Consider the following 14,438-nt stretch of genomic DNA (forward strand, 5'->3'; position numbering starts at 1 on the left):
TGACCTTTCACAACTATTGTGAAAACTGAAGAGCAGAACAGAAAACCATATGGCTCTACTCACGTGTAACTTGTATTTAATGAGTAAGCAACTCAGTAATCCCTACCCCTTGGTAAGGTCCTAACTCCTCTGTACTTGGCACTGGTGAGGCCACACCTCCAATCCTGTGTTCAATTTTGGGGCCCTCACTATGAGAAAGACCTTGAGCTGCTGGACTGTGTCCAGAGAAGGTCAATGAAGATGGAGAAAAGCCTGGAGCACAAGTCTTAAAAGGAGCAACTGAGGGAGCTGGGGTTGTTTAGCCTGAAGAAAAGGAGGCTCAGGGGAAACCTCATCGTTCTTCTTGTAATGAGGTGGGGGTTGGCCTCTTCTCCCATAAAACAAGTGATAGAACAAGAGGAAATGGCCTCAATTTGTGCCAGGGGAGGATTAGATTGGTTATTAGGAAAAAATTTCTTCACTGAAGGGTTGTCAAGCGCTGGTACAGATTTCCCAGGGACATGGTTAAGTCACTATCCTTGAAGGTATTCAAAAGATGTGTAGATATGGCACTCAAGGACATGGTTTTGTGGTGGACTTGGCAGTGCTGGGTTAGCAGTTGAACTCAGGTCTTTTCCAAACCTAAATAATTCTATGATTCCCATCACAAAGTGGCAAACCAAGTTTTGTCAGTCCCTACTGATGTCATGGTTTAGGAATGGTATTCTCCAATTTAGTCTTTCCTCTGAAACCACTCCAAGCCATGCACCATTATTCACTCCTCTTCCCCTGCAGGGGGCTGAAGAAGAGAATTGAAGTCACAAAAGATAAAGATTACAGGCTGAGATAAGGACAATTTACTAGAAACAGCAGTGGGGCAAGAAAACAAACAGAGCAACAATATTAATGACAAAAGTGTACAAAAGAGAATGTGATTCCCACACAAAAGCACTCTCTGTGGAGCCCACAATTTGACCACATGCTACCCCATGCTCCCTGCGGCTCAGGACCAGCACCACATTTACTCCAGCAGAAGGAATCTCTTCTCCTTGGAAGGGGGTCCTTTCCCCTGCCCCTGGAAATTATGTAAGGTGGTATAAAACAATCTCCAGGTCCTAGCCATGTCCCTCCTGGGTGCTGCAGAAATTAACCCTGTCCTGGATGGGAACAGGATTTTCCTCTACTGTGGGAAATAGTGCAGGCTTTGGTGAAGGGGATGTGACTGTATGGTGAGGCAAGCAAAAAACATAAAGAAGAGAAAGATTAATCAAGATTGATAGTGCATTTAAATACTTACAAGTGGGCAGGGGTATTGAGAAAATTTCAAGAAATGAAACTTAAGGACTTCCTTGGCTTTAGTGGACTAGTATAGAAGGGATACACACTCTCAACTCTTGAAAACCAAATTCCCAAGAAAGTAGACTCTTAAACTAAGGGCAGGAATCTTCATAATGCTCCTCATTTTCTTGCAATACTGCAGCATCTGGCTAAACTACTGGTCTCCCACCAATTTAAATTATCTTCAGCCTATGAGCAAGGTATGTCGAGCAACTGGCACTAGAATGAGCACAAGTGTCTGAGGTACAAACAGAGGAGGATGCTTCCAAAGTAATAATCTTGCTATTGAAGCAGGCCTTTCACAGCCCTACTCTTAAATCTTTGTAAACACAAGAGCAGAGGATTATATAAATGTGAACATAGAAATGTAAAGACAGAAAGTCATGGATGACAAAAAAATGGGAAAAAAGTACCTTTTGCTCTATGCAACACTGCCCACTTTTCACCTGTTTTTTCAGAATTTAGTCTCCAGCATCTCTCCCTACATCCAAGAGCACTTGAAACCATCCTATTTTGATAAGAAAGGGAAGTTCTTCGACCACAGACCAGTTACAGGTGCCCTCCTGCTTCTCTCATCACTGTCAAAACAGCCAAATCCACACTGAACCAAATAATGCTAAGTAATTGCTTCCACATTTCTCTTTCAGACAATGTATGTCTCCTTTTTAGCTCTGAATATTCCAGACATAGAATACACTGTTTAAAGAGGCAACATGCCAAATATTCATCAAGTGGTTAGGGTTTCAACTACCGTAGGCTTGGGCTGGGTTCTTATCAGTGACCAAGAGTGAAAGAAAAGGCTCTACCTCTGATCACTGCAGATACACATTCTCTGTGCTTGCAGAGAGAAGGAAAGCAGATAAGGAAAGCAGGTGATGTCCACCTCAGTGAGCAAAGAGTCAGTACATATAATCTACCAAGACTCATAACTTTCAATTACAGAAGACTACCATGTTCTGTAAACAAAGTAAAAAACTATTGATAATAAATACTGATCCTATTCTGTCAAAAGTCTAAAGAAACAATTAATTTACATTCACAGAATGAGTACAGCATGGAAAAAGGAAAAAAAAAAATCCCAAAGCTAAATTCAAACCATCTGGCAATAGCTTTTAGACCAGCTAGACAAATTTAATTTACTTTTCCCAGGATCTCTCTATTCTCTCTGGTCTTGATTCACTTAGATGCAATGAATCTTAATTTCTGTTCTATCTAAAGTACTTCTCACTAAGTTCATCAGGAGACAAACTTTGCTATTATTTCTTTGTTATATCCTTCAGAGTGAATGCTTAATTTTCAATTAAATATTCTGCATTCAGATTTAATTTTCAATTAATGATTCAGAGAGAGTTACGTCACAAATTTCTAGACATTTGGAAGCACATCTTAAAAGTCTAAGCGTCAATTTGGAAGCACATCTTAAAAATCTAAGAGTCATTAGATTTCCAATGTTTATAGTCATAGGAAATACATTATAAATTGTCTATGTAGTATTGCAGTCCAGCTTTACTGCTACTGTTTGAACAAAAAGCTGTGTATCAAAGAGGTAGTATTGAATATTGGGAAGCAGTTTTTCTATGTAATTCAGAAATATCTCACTGTAACAAAAAGAAAATATTGTCACAGAATCACTCTCTGAAACCCGTAAGTCCCCTCACATCACTCTTCTAAATTTGATGGCAATGAGAGAAATTGTTAGTTGCTCATAAACATGTCACTCACTGACCTGAACAGACATATGAAGAAAAGACCCACCACAGAACAAGAGTAGCACAAGGACAAGCAAGATAACCTTTTTGACCACTTGAGCATTTGCTTTGGAAAAGCTTTCCACTGGAAACAGTGGGGCAAGGAGTCTGTCAGCCTTAAGGTGCATTTTAATGTATTTACTACAGGAATTGATATACGATCTAGCCTTTTCCATAATGCAGGTATTGCCTTGAGGCTTCATCATTTTGTTTCAGAGACAAGTTCTTTCTTTCACAGTAATTAACTAGCTTTAAGTGGATACATCCTTTATGTCATTGTAAATCAGTTACAGCAAAGCAACTATTAGAGAATTTTAGTTCAGCCTGTAGCCATGAGTGCCATCATACCTATTTTCTGCCTTGACTAAATTATACAGGATACAGAAAACATCATCCTGCCAAGAAGCCTGCAGCTTGAGAGGCTGTTGCCCATCCATACGTGCGTGCATAAATAAAGAAGATGCTACAGTCCTCAGATTTTGTTCCATGTTTGCAGATATTCTAGGGGCAGAAAAGGTTTCCTTTTCTTATCTTTCTGAAAATCAAAAGAAACAAGAAACCCCAACAACATGAAAACCACCTGAATTGTAACATCCCTGCCACTGCTCTGTGGAGGATTACTTACGACATAAAATAAATACAGGAGGTTTCAGACAGAAAAATTGTTTGAAGTTACATTGTAAATGAAACTCTTTAAAATGACAAATATTGCATTCAGTGTAATCAGATGTTCAATGTAATGAGGGTAGTTAGCTAAATCATTTGTCGTTAGATTCACTGATTATAATTGCTTCCTTAGCATAACAGACTTTCATTTACCTTCCAAAATGATATCCAAGAAAGCAACAGCATAGGAAGAAAAGCCCAATAAAAAAAAAAAAAAACCAAAAACAAGAAAACTCAAACAAAATCCACATTTTTTCCCCTTTACTGCTTGCTTTAGTTTTTCTTTTATTATGGCTGTACAACAGACTACAGAAGTAGCTGCCAATAACCCTGGACACAGCTGACTTCAAAGAATAGCTCCAAATCACACAGAATGTTAGGCAGGAAGGAAGGAACATTTTTTCCAGACTTTCTTTCTCTATTGATGCACAGGAGAGTTAATTACTATACAGTGGTAATTAACACCCACACCAGTGGTGGGGATGTACAGCTACCCCCAGTTGTCTTTCCCACAGCATGATCCTATCTTTGGAGTAAAGAACTGGGTCATCATATAATATAGGGGTGTCACAAAAAAGTGCCATGCTGAGGATAAGAGAAAATTAATGGAAAATCAGAACTCTCCTGACCTCGCCTTCATCTATTATTTTTCTCATTTCCTCTGTACATTCCAATCTTAGACAACATAACATCAGAAAACAAATTTTGAAGGGGTTTAGATATCTAAATGCTAGCATACATTTCTTAAGAAGAATTAAAATTGTTCATCTACATAGAAACCATTAATTTCTCTAATTTCTTATTAGCTAAAAATTATCTGCATAGACAGTTTTGGAATCCAAGCATATATATTGCTGTTTTCAGCACCTATAGACTACTGTAGTTTGCTCTTGCAGTCAGCAATGAAAGTGAAGCACACTGTAGAGACACAGAAGCTGGAAGTAGGCTTGGTACAGCCACAGCCCTGCACCCTGCTGAATGACCTGTGACCTGAACATCCTCTCTGCCTTTGTGATACATCCCTTATGTGCACAGACTTATCCAGGAAAAATACTCTTAAAGCATAAGATGTGTTTGGACTTTTCTGATTAAGCAGCTAACCAGAAGCACCTGTAGAAAACTGCATTTTAATAGAATGTCATAAGAGGGACACCTTTTACCCAGAATGAGAATTCACACTACAAAAAACCCTAAAAAGACCCTCACCAGCAGCAAAAAAAAAGATTAATCTGATAAAATGTCAAATACAGAGATAGGAAAACTGAAAGAGCAAGCTTCCTGCTGCACACTCAGATTCCCATCCTGGGCCAGCAAGTGCAAACCTATGATAACTTAGACAAACAATACAGAAGTTTTCATTCTGACACTGAACGTCCATTTTCAAATATGGCTTACTTTTTGCAGGAGGCTAATCTGAAACCCTATTTCTCTAAAGATAAATACTGTTCTCATATCAACTAAATGCTTTACTTGGAAATCATTGTTCGGTTCAAAGATTGGCTGAGCTATGGCCATGCAGCTAATCTGTCTGCCAGGGCTGTCCCACTTCCAACAGGTTTGCATCACAAGCAATCTGACCATCACAGCACAGACTATAAGGTTTATTTCTATTCAATACATCTAGTGCTAGCACACTGAACCTTACTGCAGGAAACAGACCTTCACCAGTTACGAAGACCATATTCAAAGGCCAGAATATATTTTAAACAAATAATGCTTAAGCTTTAAGTTTACCCTCACATTTTTACAACTACATGACTCAAGACTTGCAAGACAATATTTAAATCAACCAAGCAGTCTGAGCAAAAATAGTGCATTTGTGAGATTTTATTATTCCTACCAGCATTTGTAGTAGTTATGGATTTAAACACCATTGTGTCCTGCACTGTTGCAGCAAAATAATGTCTGGTATCTTAACAGCAAAAGGATTGATTCAGGATGGAAAAAGCCTGTTTGAAAGTCAAGGAGTACCAAATGGGAGGAGAAAGAATACAGAAAGCTCTTACTTAACATTGACCCCCATAGTGGTCAGATACACAGGTTCTTTTTAGTCCACTGCTAAATTAGAAGACAACTGCTGAGCTATCAAACACATAGTAATAAAGGTCTTGAAAATCTCTGCTGACCTAATTACTTTCACTTGGACGTACTGAATGTTCCTGATTAGCAAATAACTTGATCAGGTTTAATTTACATTGCTGGCAACTACTAGCATCAGCTCAGTTCTCAAACAGAATTTGAACATAAATTTATTTTCCTTATAAGTGTCACAGAAATGGAATTGGTGAACTATAAATATAAGTGCAATTTGAAAAAAAATAATCCAGCATGATTAAAAATAATTGTGGGCTAGATGCTGAAAGTTTCTCAGCAGATTGAAATCTTATAAACTAAGTATTGGTTGTTTTGTTGATTTTCTTTAAATAACATTTTTATTTCAATAAAGCACTTCCTACATATTGCTGGTGTAGAGGATGTTGCCTCAGGAATAGTAGAAGAATTCAACTTGAGCTTGTCTTACAACAAAACTTCCTTTATTTTACTAATAAGATTCAAATAGCTAGGGTTAATTCCATTAAAGAAGATGGAGGGACATTTCCTCCATTCCACGTAAGCATGAAATTCTATAACCGATTTCAACTGTCTTTCATGCATTCTCATAAAAATGATGAGCTTATCAATGACTATTTCATAGCTGAGGTAATATTTGCAAAAAGTAAGAACAGAAAGACAGAAGCTCTTATGATGCTCAAATCAATGTCAAGGAAGACAATTTTGCACCTGGATTTATTGCATCAGTTCTGATACAGAGTTCTAGAGTTATGAATGACCTCTGCAATAAAAGCAGAGGTTCAGCCTCTTGACTTAATGGCTATCCTTCCTGAAATCCTGAAAAGTCTAAAAATTCCCTAATATATCTTTTGATTAATTCAAATAAATAATCTGTATATTAATCCATTTAAAGCACACATTGCTATGAGATACATCACGCAAAATATTCTATGCACTAAAACTTTAATAATACTTTACTACATGAAATTAAGAGGTAGATAGATACTACTCATTTTTTAATTTACTCTCCTGATTGAGTACATACCAAGCTAGGCAAACATCTCTGTTTGCAACTGGGACCATACACAACCAACTGGGACCATACAAAATATTACTGGAGCATTATTAACTCAATGCATCAGGAATAAGAGAAGTTGAAATTATTTCCTGAGTTCTCATTAATGGATGCCTTGGCTGCAGTGTCATTGCCAAATATTGCTTTCTTTCCCACTAGTCCTCATGCTCTTCTTCCACTACTTTTTCCATTGCCATTGCTCCCACTTGCTTTGGATGCTGTAGTGATGGAGAGATGATAAAATGGTCATCAGCTGGTCATTGAACAAGCAAGCAGCACATTCCTTTTCTACGGAGAAAGAATAGCTTATGGGTTGTATCTTGGATGACTTATTTTATTACTGATTAAGAGGTGCTGCATGGAGGATTTCTTCCACATGAAGTACTATTGCACTCGAGTATGTTTCCAGGGAATATTTAATTTCATGGTTTTGTTCTTCTTTAGAGCAATTACCCCAATGTTAATATCTTTTGCTGCTGTAGTTACTTCATTAGATTCTCCTGGCCAAACACCTACACAGGCTAGCAAATAGCAGAACAAGAATGAAGCATCTGCTTCTCTGTTTTTCGTCTTCTCATTTTGTCAGTTATTTCCTGAAGCTGTTTGTGCTGCACTTAAGAAATGGGTAGAGTTCACCAGAAAGCAAACAAATCAATTACTGAATGTTCTAGCAGACATTAGAGAGCTGAAAAAAACATAAATTCTTTTCCTGTTTTTCTGACTGGGCAGAGATACCCATGGTATGGGTAATGGTAAAAAACGTAATTTTTGTTAATGATAAGCTTTTCATAGTAATTCCTTATAAAAGTAGGCCTTGAAGCTTAGCAACTCATCAGAGCTGTGAGTCACAACACTGTAAAGAGGAATGTACCTCATTATAGCCACAGCATGAATGGAGGACCTAACTCATAAGGTAAGCAAGGTCAAGGAACACTAGAGCATAGAGTCAGGAAGAATTTATTTTAAGGATTTTCATGGGAGGTTAAATTGGTCCTATTCATAGAAAAAAAACCAACACAAAAAGTCTTGCCTTGTCTAACTGATAGAATCTCTTTCCAACACCAGCTGATTTCATCTAGGCCAAATACTGGCATGACCAAATTTCTCTGTAAAATTGATTTATAACATAAACCTTGTGACATAAATACTCAGGAGGCACTTCTTTTCCCAAACAGGAAGTGTGAATACAAGAAGATGGAAAACAGACTAAATTAATACATTTGTCATTGACATACAAATGCAGACAGAGACGTCACACAGAAAAAAAAAAACAAATATACCACACTTACTGAATGTAATTGGCTTTAAAATTACTTTTGCTATAGCAGTACCTAGATCAAAACAGAATCTTGAAATTCCACTGCTTTAATAACAAATAAGATAAATAATTTTGCAAGATCCATGAAGAAAACCTCCCAGAGATAGCCAACAGGTTGCAAAGAGATCCTCATTTGTCTTCTCACCCCTTCTCCATTGTCCTTGGGCTTTTTTGGAACTCCTGTTCTCTGCTGCTTTTATAAACTGCCTAATCGTCAGGGTGAAATGACATTTCCATCCAATTCAAGAATTATAGAACTTGAATAGATACGGATTTACCACAGTTCTTTGCACTCTTCAACTCACGTGGCAAGTAAGAATACTCAAACAGGTGTTTTGCACAGTGAGACCCATTTTCCTCACTTTCTTCATAACTAACAGATTATTTTGTGTGATAGAAATTCTGTCTTTATGTGCAATTCCTTATTAAAATATGTACCAAAATACACAGCTGCGTAATTTCTACATATACTGGCAAGTATGCACTCTGTAATCCATAGCCATTGCTGATGCAGGTATCCAAATATGTCTGTATTCCCATTAGTATGGTGGGGTGTGGGGAGAAAGAGCAGGACTAGAACATTGCTTTTCAAGCCCTATTCTGTAGCAATTAGGTAAATATGATCTATAAAATCAGATCATAATGTGTAGCAATTCTGATACCCCACTTGTGATCAAGTAGAACTTTTCTTTTCTATATGCATGATTGCAACAACCTGGAGGCAATTACAGCTAAAACTTTCAGGAGAAAACAATTTTTGTAAAAGTAACTCAACGGTGCAGAAATCAAAAAAGTCAGAATCATGAATCTTGGATCTTAATCATGAACCTATGGTTTACCACCATCCAGCACATTTCAGTTTAAAGCTGTGTCACAGAAACTGAATTGAAAAACAGAACTCTGTAAGCTAATTCCAGGAATGTTGGTTTATTACCCACCGTAACTTCTGGTTATACTGCTTGACTTTTTCTAGTGAGGCAGCATTAATCTGAGCTTGAAATTCTTCCACTGAGACACTGTCTCTGTAATAGTATCCTTCCATGCTCTCCAAAGCTGTGAAAAGAGAAAGGAGAGTGGAAAAGAGAAAGATCAGTATTAAATATTTAATAATTGCCTTCTCTGTAGTTTTGTTCACACACAAGTGAATTACTTTTTAACCCTGAGGCTGTGACCCTACTGTGAATTGCTGAGCTGTTTCCATATGTCATCAAATTCATACAGATCTCTCTTAAAAATTTCATTTGCAAGAAAAATTAAATCTCTTGCCCTGTGGAAAATATAAAGGAGAGCACTAATTTGAGTTCCATTGCTCTAATTAAAGTATTTCTGCCTTTTGAATGCAAATGTGGGGTTTAAATCTGATATATCCTGGGAGAAAACAGTAAAATGAGCTGGGGTATAGGAAATAAAAGATCAGTGTAACTTTCACAGAGGGAGACCTAATAACTTCTCATGAAGCCAAATTTTGCAAGATTTGGAGCAACTCAGAGATGTGGAACCTAGAGGTTCCCCGAGTTATACTCACTGATAATGTGAATATTTTCTTCTAGATCTCTAGATCTATAAAGCAAATTTTGTTGGATCTCTGAAAATGGCCTAGAAGTTCCTTTTCAAGGTAAGTGAAGTCAAATACTTTTCTATGTCCACCTTTGCTGTATTCATTTCACCAAACCAAGGATGAATATTGCTACAAGAACTCAGGAGCTGATCAGAAACTTCAATGAAAAGATTCTCATTAAAATGAGACTCAAACTCACATTAACAGGTCAACCACATCATAACATAAACCCAAACCCTTAGTGAAATATGATTTTTTTTTTGTGGAGAAGTATTAAAGGCTTTACAATTAGGAACATTGCCACTTTCATAATCCAAACACATTCTAAGAACTCATCACCCTATCAGAAATTGCAAGCCATAAGCAGAGTTTTCATGGAAACATGCCTTACAGCTTCAGCTGCACAGAGAATATTAATTCTGCTTGTATTGCTTAATATGACCAGTTAATAAATAATTCATTCATTGTGAAAGAACATGCAAATTGCATTCCCCTTATGTGCTTTCACAGTTTGTAATTCTACTTCTGTGCAAAAAATATTAAGTTCCAACAGTCAGACTTGATTCTTCTTTGGTTCTAAGTCACACCAGAAAGCTCCAAAAAAAAAATATCCACTGAACTCCATTTATAACAGTGTGTTAACACAAACAGAATTGATAATCCCTGCTGCTTATTTTACTGGCAGGAAGTTGGTTTTATTCAATTAGATTACCCAAGCGAGAAACTCAGTCATCTGTGAGGACTGGCAGGAGCACAGAGTTCTGCCTCACACTCACAGGTGCAGGCAGGGACTCCTGTGCCATGTGCTTTGTCCCAGGGACTCCCGTGCTGTGTGCTTTGTCCCTGCTCTCTCTGAATAGTGCAACTTTCTTCTACCCAGTATATTAGAAAGTTCTTTTGTAAGGAAGCTTTCCTTACAAAAAGGTCTTCTACGGTATTCTTTAATCCAAGATAGGATATTATGGTCTGAAGGCACGGAATAAATGATCGAGAAAGCAACCTGGAAGAATGGGTGGGATCAATGGGTAGTAGCTAATGGGATATGGTTTGCCCAGGGGCCCACTACAAGCAGAGCATCACACATATCTCTGTTGTTCAGTGTCTTTATCACTGACGTGGAGGAGGTAAGACAAGTTTGCAGCTGATGCCAAACTGGGACAAGCAGTGGATGGATTGCACCCAAGTGCAGGGCCACGTAAAGAGCCAGGCTCTTCACAATGGTACAAGCTGAAAATCCACACAAATTGAAGTAAAATAAATAGAAAATAAATAAATAAATAAAAAGAAAAAAAATTTTCACCACTAGGGCAGTCAAGCAGAGTAACAGGCTGCCCAAGAGGTGTACAGTTTCTGTCCTTGAGTGCTTGCAAGATCCTACTTGTCAGACACCTAAGCCACCTGGTTTCATGCCACAGCTGTTGCACTTACAAGTGGGAGGTTGGAATAGAAGTCTCCTGAGGTCCCTCCCAATCTGAATTATTCTAATAATCCATGAAGAACTAAAAACAAATTTTAAACTATACATAATTAAGACACTATGTAACAATTCTAAAGAAACATAATTTAAATTTTAAATAGTATCATTACATTTACTGCTGAGATCTTAAGTCTAATGTAGGAAATAGAGAAATCTAAATGCCAATAGCCGTATCTCAACAGCCCCAGCCACAGACCTGCAAACCAGGACCCTCAGTGTGTACACACTTGAGTATGTGGTTGAACAAAACTGTTTTTTAGAAATGGAGAGATAGATAATACAGCCTGGGCAGACAAAAAAAAAACTTCAAAAAATATTATACTGCCAATCATGTAAATATATTGATTTGTAATTTTAGGCATGGAGCTATGACACTCAGAATAGAGAAACACAGAGATAAACAGTCTGATGTGCACTGACCTGTGCCTTTGACAAAGTATTCCAAAAACACGATTTTCTAAATGTTCAATTTGAAAATAACATCAACCATTGTATTTTAGGCAGGAAACAACTTACCTATGTTTAGATTGGGGGAGCAAAATTTCACTTCACAACGAAACTTAACTAAGATTTCTACATTAGTAGCTAATAAATTTCAGTTACAGATGGGAATCTACTGTGCTAGTTTAATGGCAGGTGAGCTAAACCTCATAGGAAAGAAGTGAAAAATAGAACCCCAATCCACTCATTAATGAGGTAAAAAAATCTCAAAATAATGATTTTTACACTAGGATTTAAAAATTTATCCAGGACTTATTATTCTTGGAGTCCAATGGACTATTTTAGATGATGATCACTGAAAATTAAAGAAATTTGATATGATAAAGAAAGTAGAAACTTTCCATTCTACTTAAAAATATTAAGCAGATGTAAACACTTGAATAGAACCATATCCTTTTCCTTTAGCTGACTACAGATATGCTTATCCTAAAAATCAAATTTTTTGGGCTATTGGAAACAGAAGTGGAAAAAATTTTGCTAAATAAATCCCACAGCACATTGAATCCCCTCCCCAGTCTAAAAAAACCCCAGTATTTCCAGGAATTCAGCTGAACCAATGTATTTTCTGTTCTCTCTCAAGTGCTTTTTTTTGTCTGCTCTACTGAAATTTGCCTCCTGTTCAGTGTTCTCATTTTTCCCTATGACTGAAATCAATCTATTCAAAAGAAAACCACTGAAGTCTTAATTAGCTTGTTTAAAATTCTAACTCCAGGGATCTTATATTTTTTTTAATTGTTTGTTTTAACTTTATACTAAGTTCAGCTATTTATTTATGTTTCTGTGTGCTATTTCCTTTTACATCCTCCTTGTCTATCAGAGATCAAGATCCCCTCTAAAACAACATTTGTATGCCTGACTTCTGCCTATTCCACACAGACCCAGGAAGCCTTTCACAAGGTGTGGAGTATTTTCAGCTCCCTGTGAAATCAAAGGCGGCTCAAGGCAATCAGCAGCTCACATTCACCATTTCAGTGGAGCAAACTTCACACTCCTGATGACTGTAATGACACCGCAGCTAATGCAGGCTGCCTGGAATTTATGAACAGTCTGAGCATCAGCGCCACCGCTCCTCACTTTGTAATATTTGCACAGCAATAAATACATGAGCCTGAAAATGCTATTTAACTCTTCATAACATTTTCAGGAGACAGAATTCTCAGGAGGATGAAGTAATGGGAAAAGATTACGATAGAATTTGAAAAGCAAAATACTTTTAAGGGCAAGTTTCATGGTCTGACTATTGTCCATTAATGGCTAAAAAGAACAAAACAATATTGATAAATTAAGATTCACACTTTGTGGTTGAAATCATGTAACTGGCATAAACATAGAAATTTATAGCCATGCCTCTATTTTTAATTACAGACATCAGAATCTCTTCAATTTACATTTTAATTCCAAGTCCTCAATAAACGCCCACATTAAACAACATCTAAATATAAGCATTGTACCCTTATGACTACAGAGGATTCAAAACAGAGTAAAGAAGTGGCAGTTTAAAGAGAATTAGCTATTATGTGAAAAAAGCAGGGCAGGGTTAATTTAACCTCAAGTTACCTTGTGAAAAAAGTACTGGGTGGATTTTAAATCCTCCTCCATTCTTCAGCCTTTGCGGAAGCTGTTCAAAATGGTAACCATCAAGGTAGAAGTAAACCTTCAGTGTTTGCCTGCTTCCTTCTGCTTGGTATGTGATTGGTACATCTAAAAATACAGTCAGTGTTACAATTTGCTTGTAAGCAATGACACATTCTTTTCCAGAAACTGCTGCACACAAAATTCATGCAGTTACATGAAAAAATCACTGCAGACACAACATTCAGTATTTTTCATTATACATTGTTTCCATAGGTAAGTCTCCGAGTTGAAAACAGTAACAAACATAGTGAATTGCATCAGTATTATTATTATTACATGGAGTTTTTTTACTGCGAGCATAAATCACATTGTACCTAAATGCTAAGGAGTCCAAAGGAACATTTTCACTACTAATGGTAATAAGAAAATAATTATTTTCTCTTATTGATTATGCAGAATCATAACTGAAAACAAAAGATTTTGCCAATTCTTGGGCTGCTGTAAACATAGAGTGACTATGGTGGCAGCATTTAAACCAAAAGAAAATACAGAATTCATTACAATCCTTGAACACGTGGCATCCCTGCTTATTAGTACAGACAGCTCAGTTGAAAGATCCTGCAAGATGAACAGTTCATCACATAGGTACAGAATTAACTCCACATTAGGAGGCCCTCCTGGAACTGCATTTCCATGTTGTTACTGGATTTAGCAGGGCTTCTTTAGAAAACACTCTGAGCAGCGGCTGTACTTGAATCAAACCAAAATAACTATGGTCTTACACGGGCTAAATCCTACCTGACTATCAGCCCTGTGCTACTGAATTCTCCCAAGCAGAGGCAGCTTTGTAGAGTAGCTTTGTGTCTTCTGGTTTTGGTTATTGCAGAAGTTCTCTCCAGTGTGGTCTTAATCCAGCAAAGGAATTGTTTCAGAAGGGCTTGATGTGAAGCAGACATGCTTTCCTCCCTTCCCAGGGGACTTACGAGACAGGAAAAAAATGAGGCCTTTTTGCTCCCTAAACAAAGTTCACTGCAGGACAATATCTGCTGGCTAAACATACATTTATAAAGGAATGGCTGAAAATGAGCAAAGTGTGTGAACAGCAGACTGCAAAGACAGTCCTTTCCTGGTGAGCTGAGCAAGTTCTGTGA

The 14,438-nt window shown here is 37.3% G+C and overlaps 1 protein-coding gene across 1 annotated transcript in view; it reads right to left on the reverse strand.

Annotated features, from left to right (window-relative positions):
- Positions 1–14,438, reverse strand: part of PREX2 (phosphatidylinositol-3,4,5-trisphosphate dependent Rac exchange factor 2) — a 169,581-nt gene that overhangs the window by 34,296 nt on the left and 120,847 nt on the right. The window contains exons 34-35 of the mRNA XM_021555585.2: positions 13,270–13,413; positions 9,115–9,229 (exon numbers count right to left, since the gene is read on the reverse strand). Of these exons, the coding sequence (XP_021411260.2) occupies positions 9,115–9,229; positions 13,270–13,413 (259 nt within the window). The remainder of the gene's footprint in view (positions 1–9,114; positions 9,230–13,269; positions 13,414–14,438) is intronic.

This window comes from Lonchura striata, chromosome 1 (assembly GCF_046129695.1).
Source record: "Lonchura striata isolate bLonStr1 chromosome 1, bLonStr1.mat, whole genome shotgun sequence".
NCBI classification, from domain to species: Eukaryota; Metazoa; Chordata; class Aves; order Passeriformes; family Estrildidae; genus Lonchura; species Lonchura striata.